This window comes from Cucurbita pepo, chromosome LG17, assembly GCF_002806865.2.
Source record: "Cucurbita pepo subsp. pepo cultivar mu-cu-16 chromosome LG17, ASM280686v2, whole genome shotgun sequence".
Taxonomy (NCBI): Eukaryota; Viridiplantae; Streptophyta; class Magnoliopsida; order Cucurbitales; family Cucurbitaceae; genus Cucurbita; species Cucurbita pepo.
In genome coordinates this window covers 7727106-7741005 of record NC_036654.1, presented here as the reverse complement: position 1 = coordinate 7741005, position 13900 = coordinate 7727106, and the positions used below count along the sequence as shown (strand labels likewise).

At 37.4% G+C, this 13900-nt stretch overlaps 2 protein-coding genes across 2 annotated transcripts; one reads left to right on the top strand and one right to left on the bottom strand.

Annotated features, from left to right (window-relative positions):
* Positions 1-628: 628 nt before the first annotated feature.
* LOC111778216 (probable WRKY transcription factor 53) lies at positions 629-2231 on the top strand. Its single transcript, XM_023657910.1, has 3 exons — positions 629-975; positions 1062-1190; positions 1556-2231. The coding sequence occupies exons 1-3, from the start codon at positions 713-715 to the stop codon at positions 2031-2033; spliced, it is 870 nt and encodes a 289-aa protein (XP_023513678.1). The 5' UTR covers positions 629-712; the 3' UTR covers positions 2034-2231.
* Positions 2232-5896: 3665 nt separating this feature from the next.
* On the bottom strand, positions 5897-8450 carry LOC111778997 (protein trichome birefringence-like 26). Its single transcript, XM_023659023.1, has 3 exons — positions 8119-8450; positions 7610-7896; positions 5897-7005 (listed from the first exon to the last, which is right to left on the bottom strand). The coding sequence occupies exons 1-3, from the start codon at positions 8288-8290 to the stop codon at positions 6241-6243; spliced, it is 1224 nt and encodes a 407-aa protein (XP_023514791.1). The 5' UTR covers positions 8291-8450; the 3' UTR covers positions 5897-6240.
* Positions 8451-13900: the final 5450 nt, after the last annotated feature.

Below are 13900 nucleotides of genomic sequence, written 5' to 3'. Positions count from 1 at the left end.
ATTACATGGAATATAAGAAATACAAATATTTATACTTTATTAAATAAATGAACATGTCCTTTTATTTATTTATTTATTGTTCTTTTTTATAAGGATGAAATGACCCACTTGAAGCTAGACTTTAGCTCAATTTAATCTACTTACACCCAACCATAATTTACTTTATCANCATTTTACCAAAATAAAAAAATACCCCAAAATTAATTTTGAAATGATTTTATAGTTAAAAAGTTTATAAAAAAACCCGAGAAAAAAAATTGTAACGACCCATGTCCAGAACTCAAAAATTAGGTCCCGACATAGGATGGTCTCGACATTCTCCTGTGACATGACCACATTATCTACTTCCCACTCCTTAAAAGTAAAGACTATCTCACATAGGAACGCAAGTCGTTGCAAGATATTAAAAATATATATAGAGAGGTAATTAAAATAAATAATTTGAGAAAATAAGAACAAAATTATTTTAATAATTTGTGAGAAATATGGAGTGAAATTTCAAATTCAAGAGAGAGAAAGGTAGAGAGAGAGATGAACAATTTGAAGGCATTGAATTCCATTAATGTCTTTGTTTTACTCGTTCCCCAATCTTTTCCATGTTTTTTCCTTTCAGTTTCTCCGGTCACAATCATGGAGTTTCTCTCTCTCTCTCTTTGTTTCCCCTTCCTTTATAACCCATTTTCATGCTTCCTCTGCTTCCCCAGCTTCGATCATGGAGTTTGTGAATCTAATCCAAGAGCTTAATCAGGGGAGAAACCTCGCTCACCAATTACGCGATCATCTTCATCCTTCTCTTTCTTCTTCTTCTTCTTCTTCTTCTTCTCCGTCTTCAAATGGCATTCTCTTGATCGATCAGATTCTTCGTTCTTACGAGAACGCGCTTTCTGTTCTCGCCGGCGGAAGCGGCGGCGGCGGCGATGAAGAAATCCCGCCCGCCATTGCGGCTGTGAAACACAGAGACGTATCGAAGAAGAGGTAATTTTCGTAATCGATTGTTTTGGGATTTTAGGGTTTTTTTGGTTCGTGATTCTGATTGGATTTTAGGGTTTTGTGTTTTGCAGAAAGGTAATGGCGAAATGGAGTGAGTTGGTTAAGGTTCCTTCTGTCTCCGCCATTGGAGCTCTTCCTGATGATGGATTTAGCTGGAGAAAGTATGGGCAGAAGGACATTCTTGGATCCAAATTCCCCAGGTCGCTTACCTTTTTATCTCATTATGTTCTCTTCTCTGTTTCAAATCGTGTTCATATTGTTCCTCTGTTCTTGTTCCTGCGGGTTTAATTATCTAAACTGAAAAGAGTTTTTTGAGAATCATTGAGAGAGGAGTCTCACATCCATCATCGATTTATAGATAAGGAATAGTCTCCATTGGTATGCCATTTTGAAAACCACGAGAGCTTATGCTCGAAATGTACAATATTATATCATTGTGGAGAGTTGTTGTTCGATTTGATGGATGAAAACAATGATTATGATCAATTCAGTCGATCACATCAACGATTTATGAAGTAATATGACAGCAAAACTGAATCATTTTGTTGTGTTTTGGGAATTGCAGAGGCTATTTCAGATGCTCACACCGCTTTGCACAAGGATGTTCAGCGACAAAACAAGTTCAAAGATTAGACAATGATCCATCCATGTATGAAATAACGTACAGAGGTAAACACACCTGCAACAAATCTCTTCATTCAAACACACCAAAACAAGAACAAACCCCACAATTACAGCAACATCCAATGCCAATGCCACCAAAACAAGAACAAGAGGAGCCATTGCAGCAGCAGGATGTCCCATTGTATCTCACCGTCAGCTCGGACAATGTGGACGACAGCCTCCGACGACCCTTTTGTCCCCGGTCGCCATTGTTTCGATCTGAAGTTGAAGATGATCAAAGCCCTTTTAGGGGAAGTGAGTTGGAGGGGTTAGAATTTTGGTGTATTGGGGATGGAGATTTGGTCTCAGGTCCGAGTTCATTCACCAATATTTCCATGGGAGATTTGGAGGAGTATTGTAGTTTGGAATCCTTCTGCTGAATATAAACAAGCAATCGGCATTGAAAGAGAGATGATTTTATTATGTGAAGGTCTCCTGCATTGCTGCTTGGTTTTGAATTCAGTGTACTTGTTCATCTTTCTGTAGGAGAAAATAGGCATTTGGTAACTTTCTTACCACTTGTGTGTTTGAATTAGAACAATAAGTTTGGAATTCGTATTCATATTTTTTTTCTAAAATGACCAAAATACCCTCATTTTCAAGTCCCGAGCCTGAGATGTAATCCATCGTTGAAGGGAGTTAACGATGTAACGAAGCTTGTGTCTTAAAAGATTCAATCCTCAATCCAAGGAGGCGTTTTAGAAGTCGGGTCCTCTCACAAAACCAATGCACGTAGCTCGAGGAAGAGGAGATTTGAGATCCCACATCAGTTAGAGAGGGGAATAAAACATTCCTTATAAGAGTATGAAAACCTCTTCCTAGTAGACACACTTTAAAACTGTGATGCTGACGACGATACGTAGCGAGCCAATGGATAATATCTGCTGGTGGTGGGCTTACAAATGTTATCAGAGTCATTCATTGGGGCGGTGTGTCAACGTGGACATTGGGTTCTCAAGGAGAGAAGGGATAGATTGTGAGATCCCACATCGATTAGATAGAAGAACGAAACATTCCTTTAAAATTGTGAGGCTAAAGGCGATAAGTGACGGACTAAAGCGGACAATACCTACTAGCGGTGGGCTTGAGTTGTTACAAATGTTATCAGAGTCATTCATTGGGGCGGTGCGTCAACGTGGACATTGAGCCCTCAAGGATGGAGGGAATGGATTGTGAGATCCCACGTCGAAGACAGGATAACGAAACATTCCTTTAAAACCGTGAGGTTGATGACGATAAGTAACGGGCCAAAGTGGACAATACCTACTAGCGGTGGACTTGGGCTTTTCCAGGAGAAAAGTTTTTTGTGGTTGGTGGCATCATCGGCTTTGTGGGTAACACATGTCAACTAAGAATATGTTCAAAGTATTCTCGTTATCTTTGATTCATCAATTATGTATTTTTTTGAATAATTTGATTAGCATTAACGAAATATTTTATCAACAAAAATAGACTTAAAAAAATTACTGTCAAAATTTTCTCGCTCTTGGGTAATAAATATTTACTCACAGTAGTTTTGTTTTCAAATTCTTGTAACTAATAAAATTTTAAACATAATTTGCAAATATACCCCCAAAGTATTCTCGATTTGTTCATAAGGGCCTCGAACCAATGACAATCTCACCGTCCATTTGGTCAGATCTGAACCACCAAAGTTTTGGGCCTGAAAATGGTAAGCCCATTTAGTGAGTTCCAACCTATAAGCACGATAGCTGATGCTCACCATTTGAGCCATTTTGGTCTTTGGGGAATCAGCCGGAAAAAGGAGCAAAACCAAAGATGATCTACCGGAAATGGAGTCTTCTCACCGGCCCCACCGCTATCTTGGGCGGCATAGTTGTCTCTCTGGCCGTCGCAAACTTCATCTTCGTTAAAGAAGTAATCCCTTGCTTTCCTTAACTCCCTTCGCTTTTGATTTTTAATTCATCTAGATTCTTTCCAATATTTTGGTGTTGTTGTTATTAATTTGTGTGTATGTGTGTTCTTGTATTGATCTGTTTTCCATGATTTGGATTTGTTGTTATGCGGCCGACTAGATTTAGGGTTTCGCATAATTTTTCCTTCTGCTCTCTTTTGGTATCTGGAAATCGTGTTATGAAATTGAAAATGAATCTGTTCGGTGGAGATGGATGTGGCGTTGTGGCGTTTTTCCTTATTTTCTTTTGAAACTTTCGGTTTTGCCTGACAAATTTGGAATCTAGGAACATTTCACGCATTTTTCTAATCTCGGGACTTGAATTTGGTAGGATGAATGCTTTACTCTGGGGTTGGGTGATCATTTAGTCAAAGAGTTTAAGCAGTTGAAGCAAGATTATGTTAATATTTTCGATATCTCTATTTGGTTAAGTTGAATTTTTTTCTTTTCAGTATATTATTAAAACTTCATTCCATAATTACTGTATGTGCCTGTGGGTATGCAACTGGTTCATACTTTTCCACTATATTCATTTACAGACAATAGAATTGCTGCATGTCTCTGAGTTGCCTCTTTTAATTATGTCTATATATTGTATTATTGGCCATTGATGTGTTGGCAATTCTCACTCATGGTTTGAGCTCTCTTAATGTTGCCGAAACTTCGATAAATCTAAAGCTTAAGTGACTTCAATCTTAACTTGTCGGTGTCTTTATAAATGAAGTTTGTACTTGAGTAGTACTTTCATTTAGCCTGGCTTTTCCATTTAGTGTTTTGACGATGAATAGATCAAAATAGTAACACCATATTTTTTTTCTTCCTTTAATGAATCGACCTGAGGATACAAAACAGTTGGTGGTAAGGCTTGTAGATGGACCTCCCCATTGTACTCTTCCTTTTTCTTTAGCAATTCCATAAGAGGGGGCTGATAAGGCTGCTGATAAAGCACAAGCCAAACACCTCATAATGTACCTAAGCATGGCTTGGCCTCTTTTGCTGAGGTTTGCTCTGGCATATCAAGCACGGCTTCAATTTTTAGTTGAGTCCACATGTGTGCCTTGTCAACTCACCAAATTGTTAGACGAACACGACTCTTCACAATTGTATGGTATTGTCCACTTTGAGCATTAAGCTCTCATGGCTTTGCTTTGGGATTCCCCAAAAGGCCTCATACCAATGGAGAGAGCATTCCTTGATTATAAACCCATGATCATTCCCTAAATTAGCCGATGTGAGACTTTCATCATCCAACACAGATAACTAAGACATTTCTTTGAATGTTATGTTGAAGGTGCGCTGTGGTATTACGCCAAATTTACATCTTCAACCGAGAAATTCTTGATCATTCCAAAAACCCTTTGTAGAGCTTCTACAGGCCATTCTTATATCTTGGATTTGAAAATATATTATCTGTTCGTAGGTAGTTCTTACAGTTACAGCTTCTAATTAGCAATTAATTAACCATGTATTGGGGCTCATTATTATGGATTCTGGATCAAGTATGAGTTTCCTTCTAGATACAATTTCTTGTAATATAGAAATTTGTCCAGAAAATTTATGTTGAATTCAAATGTTTATTTATATTGCTAACCATTAAAAATTCCAAGATATTGGGCAGGAATCTTCTCAAAGGAAAGAAGAAAATTCTTTGGAACACTGTTATTAAGTCTCTCATTGATTGGCCAGGAAGAAATAAGAAAATTTGTAAAATTCACTCGAACAATGTTATTAGGGTCTTTCATTGAAAACTTAACGTCAAAGAAAACTGATAAATTTTCCGATAGTTTTAATCATATTTGTATCTTTTGGAAATGGGCATGCCACAAAATGGAGCTCGCTTTGTAAAACCTTTTGTAATGAGAATTTGGTGCCAATTGGAGTGTTTCTTCCTCATCCTGTGTTTTGTATTTCATTTTTCGATGAGTGGTGTTTATTTCTCAAAATAAAAACATAATTGATACTTCTTTTTTCCTTAATTGACCGTAATCATTCCTATGGATGTTCATTTGCAGGATCCATTTCTGAAACCAAAGGAAAGGAAGCCGGAACCAGCTACAAAATGAAGGATATATTCAGCGAAGGTTTCAATTTAAATCATCTAGAGATTGTATCTGGATTGGTGTTGTCTTTAAATTGTTGTTTTGCTTTCTCATGAGAATTTGTTATTAGTTCTAAGATTCTCAGTTAGACCTGACTAGTGATCTTTATCTTTAAATAACCAGATGAGAAACGTTTCTTTGGCCACGAACCAAAAGTTTCTCATCGACTATTCTCGAATTGGATGTAGGTGGGGAATGGAATGTATTCGAACAGTTGGGTGTGTGGTGGATCCTTATGCTGTCTAGATTTGCAGAAGGAAAACCAAAAACAAGAAGAAACAAAAAGTAAATAAACCATCACTCTTCTTTTTGTTACAAAAGATTGATTATTAGGTGTCCTTATTTCCTTTTTCAGCTCCATCAAGCTTATATTTTGGTTTACAAATGGTTTTACAAGATTGATCAATGGAGGCATTTCTGTTTCTATATATATATATAAAAAGCATTTATTCTTTTCCAGGTAAAACAAACAGCCAACCAAAATCCTTTGAAGTAATCACTTTCTATTCCAACCCTGTGAAAGTTCAATCTTGTGTTCTCCAAAAATGTCCAACCCTTTGAATCTTCAATCCTTTACATCTGAACCAACAATTGCATTAGCAAATCATTCCAGGAGTCTATTGGACCTGGTAAACACCAATGTAAACAATCAGTCTGAACTTTCTTATTTCCATCTGCAAATGGATGGAACTGCCTGTATGGACCCGGGTGCCCATCAGGTCTCAATAACGAGAGTCGGGTCGTGTCGAGAAGCTTCAAGCTTTGGCCCTTTCCAGACCCAACAACCTTCCCAAACTCTTCCAGTTCAATTTTTCTCATTGCTACGTCCACATCTTTCATGTCAACCTCCCCTCCCTTGAAGGGCACTGTCCTATTGCATTGCCCTCCACTGAACCATTCTCCATTCTCAAAGTGATCTGGTGTGGTAGTTCTGAAGAACACAAACGCCTTGTGATCAGAACCCGTGATGAAGTCAAATACCCGGTCAATTACTTTTCGATACGCATACTCAAACCCTAGGTCTGTTAAGTTCTTTACCAAGCAGTTATGGCAGCCAATGACAGTGTCGTTCTCGTAGTATATAGCAGTCTTCAAAAACCATTTCCCACCTGCAATTACAACATAATCAAGATCCTTATACTGTGAGGTCCATTCTTCATCGAGCTTGTCGAGATGGAGCTGGACATCCGAACTCGAAACTCCATTGATATCCTCAAAAATGACCGCTTTTGTTAGGAACGGATCCCAAATCACTGAAAGTGTGAAGTTGTGAGATGGGAAGCTCCATTTTTTGGATCTGTACTCTTCATCATGGTAGATCTCAACCGCTTCCTCCACCTGTGGGACATTTCCACTGAACTTTCATCAATAACAAAACATATCAACAAACAATAAATTATGCCAAAGAATAAAAAAGAACACGACAAGAAGCAAAGTCCACACGACAATATTCAAAGTGTTCCAGTGGGTGTTGGTGGGTCCTTTTCCAGCATCCAAGTCAGACCTTTTTTTCCCCCTATTTCTAAAATGTGGGGCTTTTTAGATCTGAAATCCAAGCAGAATTTATTAACAGTCAGTGAAGAAAAAAGGAAGTCCAATTTTTGTTCTTGAATTGTTAATTATGAATTTCTAGTGTAGTTGGTTTATTGGTCAATTATTGAGGATGCAAATATTGATGATGCTTTACTGTAGCAGTAGACCAAACATCTCTTTGTAATGACACCATAAAGAAGATGCAAAAGATAAGGTTCCTTAGCTTCTAAACAAAGTTAAGTTCATTGGAAATGAACTTCTTAACCCCTGTTTCAATTGGTGATCTAACCACATAGTTCTCCTCTGTTTAGGCTCGAAAACGATCCCACAAGATCATCGAATCTCGACACGACACAAAAACAAGACTAATAATTGCTTGAAACTCAAAGAATTGGAAGCTGTATAGTACCTGAGAAAGAGTACAAACCAATGATTGAACATGGTTACGTTGAATGGAATCGCCAACGAAAGCCCATGATTTGTTCCTCATTAGATTAAGAAACTTCCTGGGATTAAACCTCGGTAAATCGCAGTCCTTCGGACTCCATCTCCAGTAAAGATAACCCGTGTCGGGTCGTCCATTTCGTACACAGTTCTGATGAGCTTCAATGACATGGCAGCTCTCATTAGTGTAAGAGGGTCCAGCAAGGTCTGCTACCCATTCCCCCACAAATATATCACATTCTGCTCTAGTATCTGAATTTTTACATGAAAAAACCAGAATCAGTGAGCATCAAACATAGGAATTTCAGACAGATAAGATAATAGTGATGAACTTAGATGTATCCCCAAAATGTTTGGAGTAATTGTCTGCTATTAGTGTCTGAAAAAAGGGTCGATATGAGATTTGTTGTAGGGAGGGGGGATTTTCCCGAGAAAATCCATTTTCCTGGAAAAGTGAAGAGAAAAGAATCTCACCATTTTGAGGGGAATGAGCTCTGATTTGAAGAGGGGAAGATGACATTAGCTTGGAAGAAACAGAGAGGAAAATGTGAAAAGAAAGAGCAATGAAGAGCAAAAAGAGGGCAAATTTGAGAAGAACATGTCTTTGCTTTCTCACAAGAAATGGGTTATTGGGTTCAACCTTCATATCTCTCTCTCTCTCTCTCCTCTGCTTCTGAGACGAAGAAACGAAGTGAGAGAAAGAGAGAGAGAGAGACTTAATTCTGCAACCAACCAAAGAGGGCCTTAATTAAGTGAGGGGGTTGTGAGTTTAAGTCTTGAAAAGCTGATGGATGTAGATGGGATGAATCCCTTATGAAGCTTCTTTCTTTTTCTTTTTCCCTTTCCTTCTTATATTGCTGTCACTTTTGAGCTTGTTCCCCCCTTTCTTTTGATAAATTATTGAGCAAATCCATCCATGTGGTTGTCATCTTGTTCTCTGTCTGTTATATGTATGTCTTTTAATAACTATTAGGTACATATTCGACGTTTCTCATGTCTTTAGGTACAAAAGTACTCCTGTTTTGTTAGGAACTAATTTCCTTTATTATTAGGGGAAAACAACCACTTGAAGGGATAGAGGAGCACATGTACGGTGGAGAGCGAACCAGAGGGAAACCGAAATATTGGTAAGAACCAAATTTAACTTCATCTATCCTGCACTTTAATCTTAGATAAGTATTACGATCTTAGCTGTAGTAGTTAAAAAAAATATATTATTTTATGACATTAAAGTTTAATAGTAGTAGTAGTTTATGTAGGTTTAAAAGTATAGGATATGTATATATAAATAAACAAATAAGCTGAAAAGAAGGTAGAAAGAGAGAGGCTATGTGATGGTGGCACATGCTATTCAAGCTTGTGCTCTTCTTTGCCTTCTTTTTTCAAACCACTAATAAGTATATGCCTTACCCTTCTAGTGGACTTCTCTTTATTCTTTCCTCCTTTCCTTTATTATTTGAGATAATGGATGCATTAATGAGCTCATATGGATATGGAGAGGAGGGAAGGGGAGGGGAGTAAGGTGTGACTATATGGAGAGGAGGGAAGGGGAGGGGAGTAAGGTGTGACTGTAAATTCATTGAGCCATGTCATGATGCAACCAAGGAGAATGATGCATCAGTGAGGATGTTTGTGTCTATTGAGAGTCTTGAGTTAGATGCACGCGGCTATTACTTTGCAGCAATATGGGCTCGACCCATTTCGTATATTTAGCTTCTTCTCTCACTGAGTTCTCCTGGTTCCCCTGTTCAGTTCCTAATGAACTTCGGAACGAATAGAAAAGTGACCAATAAATAGATGAAAGAAAGTAGAAGACGGTTTACCTTGTTTACAGTAAAAGAATAGTGAAACCTTAGTGAAACTCTAGTGAAAGAAGAATTGTCCAAGAAGGAACGAAAGACAGCCGGTAACTCCTCTCATAGGTCGAAGGTTGCAATACAAGTATGTACACGAAATGAAGTTTGGTTGACGATGAAAGAACTTCACCTAAAGTTTTCCATAAGGATGGCCATGATCGAGTTTAAATCAAAACGCTACATGGTTGGAAGAGTATACGAGTAACACTAGACAACTAACTTTGTTACTCATCAAAATAATAAACAAAATTTTGTGGCAAAGGGTGGTCCCTATAGTTTTTTCTTGGGCTTTTGCATTGGAATGACTCATCATCAAGCCTATTGGGCCAGTGTTTTGGGTGATCCATCAAGCTAGTTTTTTTTTTTTTTTTTTTTGGGCTTTTTAGAAATTAAGTCTCCTCGGATGGAAATTAACGTTCATATTCGGTCTCGGGTAACCAAAATTGAGAAGGGAATAAGTGCCAGCGTAAACGCTGGGCCTCGAAGGAGGTGGACTGTGAGATCCCATATCGGTTGGAGAGGGGAACAAAATAAGGGTGTGGAAACCTCTCCCTAATCGACGCGTTTTAAAAACATTGGGGGAAGTCTAGAAGGAAAAACTCAGAGAGGACAATATCGGCTAGTGGTGGACTAGGGTTGTTACCGTGGGAGTTATTCTAGATTCCTCTGTTGTAGATTCAACTAACCGAACCCCTTTTTGGGTCCAATCAATCTTCTAAGCTTGCATCTCCTATACCTAGAAAGAAGTTAAAGCTCGTGTATATGAGCTAAATTGAAAGTCTTAAAAAAGTATTAATCAAATTAAAATTTTATTCAACTTTATCAACGTTAAAAGTAAGTATAGTTCAATGGTAATTGACCGAGAAAAAGAAAAAATAACTTTTAAATTAAAAACAAAAATTCGGGATATTTATTTATTAGAAAAAGTGGTGTCATTATTCGGGATATTTATTTGTAATATTTAAATAAGAGAATAAAAAAACGGAATAAAATTACACATAATTAGCAATTTCCTTAAATGTCTTCCTCTATACTTTTTTGACATTCCTTTTCATGATTTTTCTTGTTATACTTATCATGGCTCATTATCATTATTAAACATATTTTTAAGAATAAAAGATAATTTTTCTCGTAGGCATCTTCTACCCGCCCAATTTCACAGCTAATAGATATTGTCATCTTTTGATCTTTCGTTCCACTCTGATACCATTTGTAACAACTCAAGCCCATCGCTAGTAGTATGACCTCTTTGGGCTTTCTCTTTCAGACTTGTTCTCAAAATTCTAAAACGTTCTCACATCCTTGTAAAAAATGTTCTGTTCTAGTCTCCAACCAATGTAGAATCTCACACATCTCGACCCAAGCTGTTAAGGGCAAGAGAAATATTTCGCATATCTCCACGATGGTATAATATTGTGAGTTTTAAGTATGAACCCTCGTAGCTTTACTTGAGTGGACGTTCATCAAAGTGTGTTCGGTGGCTTGTTTTTAGCATCTAGAGAAAGCAAGTGAATCATTAATGGCGTCTATATTACAAAGAAATGGTCGTCGAATCTTCCTTCTCACTTGGCAAAGATGGAGAATCAATGACTGCGGCAGAATAAGGCAAAGAATTTGATGAGCTCCATAGGGAAGTGAAATTAACACATCAATTTTAATGATCCTTCTCCTACCAACTTTTTATCAGAATCTTACCACTTTTTATGGATGATAAATAAAGAAGATTACTATAGAGTCCCGTGATATCGAGGAGAACGAAACACTCTTTATAAGGGTGTGGAAACCTCTCCTTAACAGACACGTTTTAAAAACTTTGAGAGGAAACTTGGAAGGGAAAGCCCAAAAAGGACAATATCTGTTAACGGTGGGCTTCGGCCGTTACAAATCGGGAGATGTGCCACCAAGGAGACTGTTCCTCAAAGGGGGTAGACACGAGATGGTGTGTCAGTAAGGACGCTAGGTCCCGAAGGGGGTGGATTTGGTGGGAGTCCCATATTGATAGGAGAAAGGAACGAGTGCCAGCAAGGACGCTGGACCTTAAAGAGGGATGGATTGTGATATCCCACATTGGTTGGGGAGTAGGGCATGGAAACCGTTTTAAAAACCTTAAGGAAAAGCCTGAGAGTGAAAGTCTAAGGAGGACAATATCTGCTAGCCATGGGCCTAGGTCGTTACAGTGTAGTACACATCTAACCGACATGTAACGACCAAGCTAGAATTAACCAAGTGAGTGGTCATGGAGAAGGAAAGGCCAAACGCTTAGGTCCAACAAGAAATGAGCAACAGGACATCCCCATTTAGAAAGAAGGGTCGGGGTCGGTAGCTTTCCCCGTCCGTCATTTTTTTTATTATTATTAATTTTTTTTTGTTGTGGGTTTAGTCAAAAGAGTTGCTTAATATTGTTTGAGAAGGAATCATATCTTCCATTGAAGCTTAGTTTTATCATATTCTTTTACCTTTTTTTATTTTTTATTTTTTAAAAAGATAAATTCCTTTTAAAAGAAGATGTGAATATCTAATCAACAAAATCTAGCATTAAAATTTAATAATTATATAAATAATGAAAGTTCATATTGGAAATGATTATCTCAAAGATTAGAATTTTAATCAATTTGATGGTTCTAAGATAAGATGCTCATACCCAATAAATTCAATTACTTAAATAAATTAATATCATTTAGATCCCACTCTTCCACTAACCCTTTCTTCTTCTTATTCTTGTTGTTATTATGTTCGGTTTCGAGTAATCAGCTTCGATCAACTCAATTTGGGTCGGGTCATGAACGTATGTAACAGCTCAAGTCTACCACTAGCAAATATTGTCCACTTTGTCTAGTTACGTATCAACGTTAGTCTCACGGTTTTAAAACATGTCTGCTAGAGAGAGATTTCCACACCCTTATAATAAATGTTTTGTCACAATCCACCCTCCTTATAGCTCCAACGTCCTCGTTGGCACACCACTTGGTATCTAGCTTTGATATCATTTGTAATAGCTCAAGCTCACTGCTAGTAGATATTGTCCACTTGGTCCGTCGTGTATTGCTGTCAACCTTATGATTTTAAAACGCGTCTACTATGGATAGGTTTCCACACCCTTATGATGAATGTTTCGTTCCCTTCGTGAATCAATGTGGATCTCACACTCGGTATTCTCTTCGAGAGTTCCAACTACTCAAATATGATTATTTAAACCTCCGACCCGAACGAGTACATATCAAATTTAATTTAATTTGTGGAGGAATATGTTTGAAAATATTGGAAGATTTTGATTTTGTGAATCATTTGCCGAAATGTGATATTCCACGAGATATAAAGGGGTTTGCGAGTAGGAGAATATGAATATTATACTCTTCATTCAATTATTCATTATTTTTGTTTTTAAAAATAAAAACATCAAACCAAATTGCGTTAAGTAGCTAATTACGGTAACAAAAATGTTATATACATGCTCGTAATAATACGAGAGGGTTTTTAACCGTCCAAATTCACCGCTAGCATATTGTCATTTTAGGTTTTCCTTCAAGATTTTTAAAATGCGTCTACTAGGAAGATGTTTCCACGCCCTTAGAAAGAATGTTTCGTTTCCCTCTCCAACCAATGTGGGACCTCACAGGATTTGTTCTCATTCCTTTTGTAATGACTCGAGCCCAAGATTCATATTTGGATTTAGAATTTGAATTTGACACCCGACAAACTTGTCTTGAGTTGCTTTCAATAGTGAACGTTATCTCCACATATCAACACATACGTTTTCAGCATGTTTAACCTTACGTCATCCAATCACGGTTCAATCGTGTACCATTGTTGAACTCGATCGTTACATAAAATGACGTCAGCCCAAAAAAAGATAATTTTTTTTTTTTATAATTATAATAAAAAGAAATAAAGTAATAGGAAAAAGAGATGGTCATGATTTGGTAATACATACGTAAGTATAAAATAAATAAGGGAGTGTAAGGAGGAGGAAACAAAATGTGGGGCCATGACACGTGGGTACGACAGCAACCGTACCACGTGGCCTACGTTAAAGCCTGTAGGGCCCATGTATAATTTTTTATTTTTTTGGAGGGGACCACTTCGATTTTTATGTGTGGGGGAACAAGACAACCTAAAAGATGGATGTCTGGTCACTGCTCAGAAATGTGGTGCCATTAAATTAACTTTCCCACTCTCTCTCTCTTCCCTCTGTTTCTTCACGCGCCATTCTCCCGCCGTCCCCACCACTCTCCATTTCGAGAGAAATTAAATATTTTATTTTACCTAAATTTATTAGACTGGATATCTCTACTCACATGTCTTTTGTACGAACGATTTAAATTAAAATATTTATAATAATTACAAAGTGCATCGTATCAAACGTTTGTTAACATTTATAAAGAAAATGAAAATGGGTTGCC

Coding starts and splice junctions, on each gene's coding strand:
- LOC111778997 (XM_023659023.1), bottom strand. CDS start 8,290: ATGAAGGTTGAACCCAATAACCCATTTCTTGTGAGAAAGCAAAGACAT. Junction 7,897..8,118: donor AGCTCATTCCCCTCAAAATG/GTGAGATTCTTT, acceptor GTAAAAATTCAG/ATACTAGAGCAGAATGTGAT. Junction 7,006..7,609: donor TGGTTTGTACTCTTTCTCAG/GTACTATACAGC, acceptor AATGTCCCACAG/GTGGAGGAAGCGGTTGAGAT.
- LOC111778216 (XM_023657910.1), top strand. CDS start 713: ATGGAGTTTGTGAATCTAATCCAAGAGCTTAATCAGGGGAGAAACCTC. Junction 976..1,061: donor AGAGACGTATCGAAGAAGAG/GTAATTTTCGTA, acceptor TGTGTTTTGCAG/AAAGGTAATGGCGAAATGGA. Junction 1,191..1,555: donor CTTGGATCCAAATTCCCCAG/GTCGCTTACCTT, acceptor TGGGAATTGCAG/AGGCTATTTCAGATGCTCAC.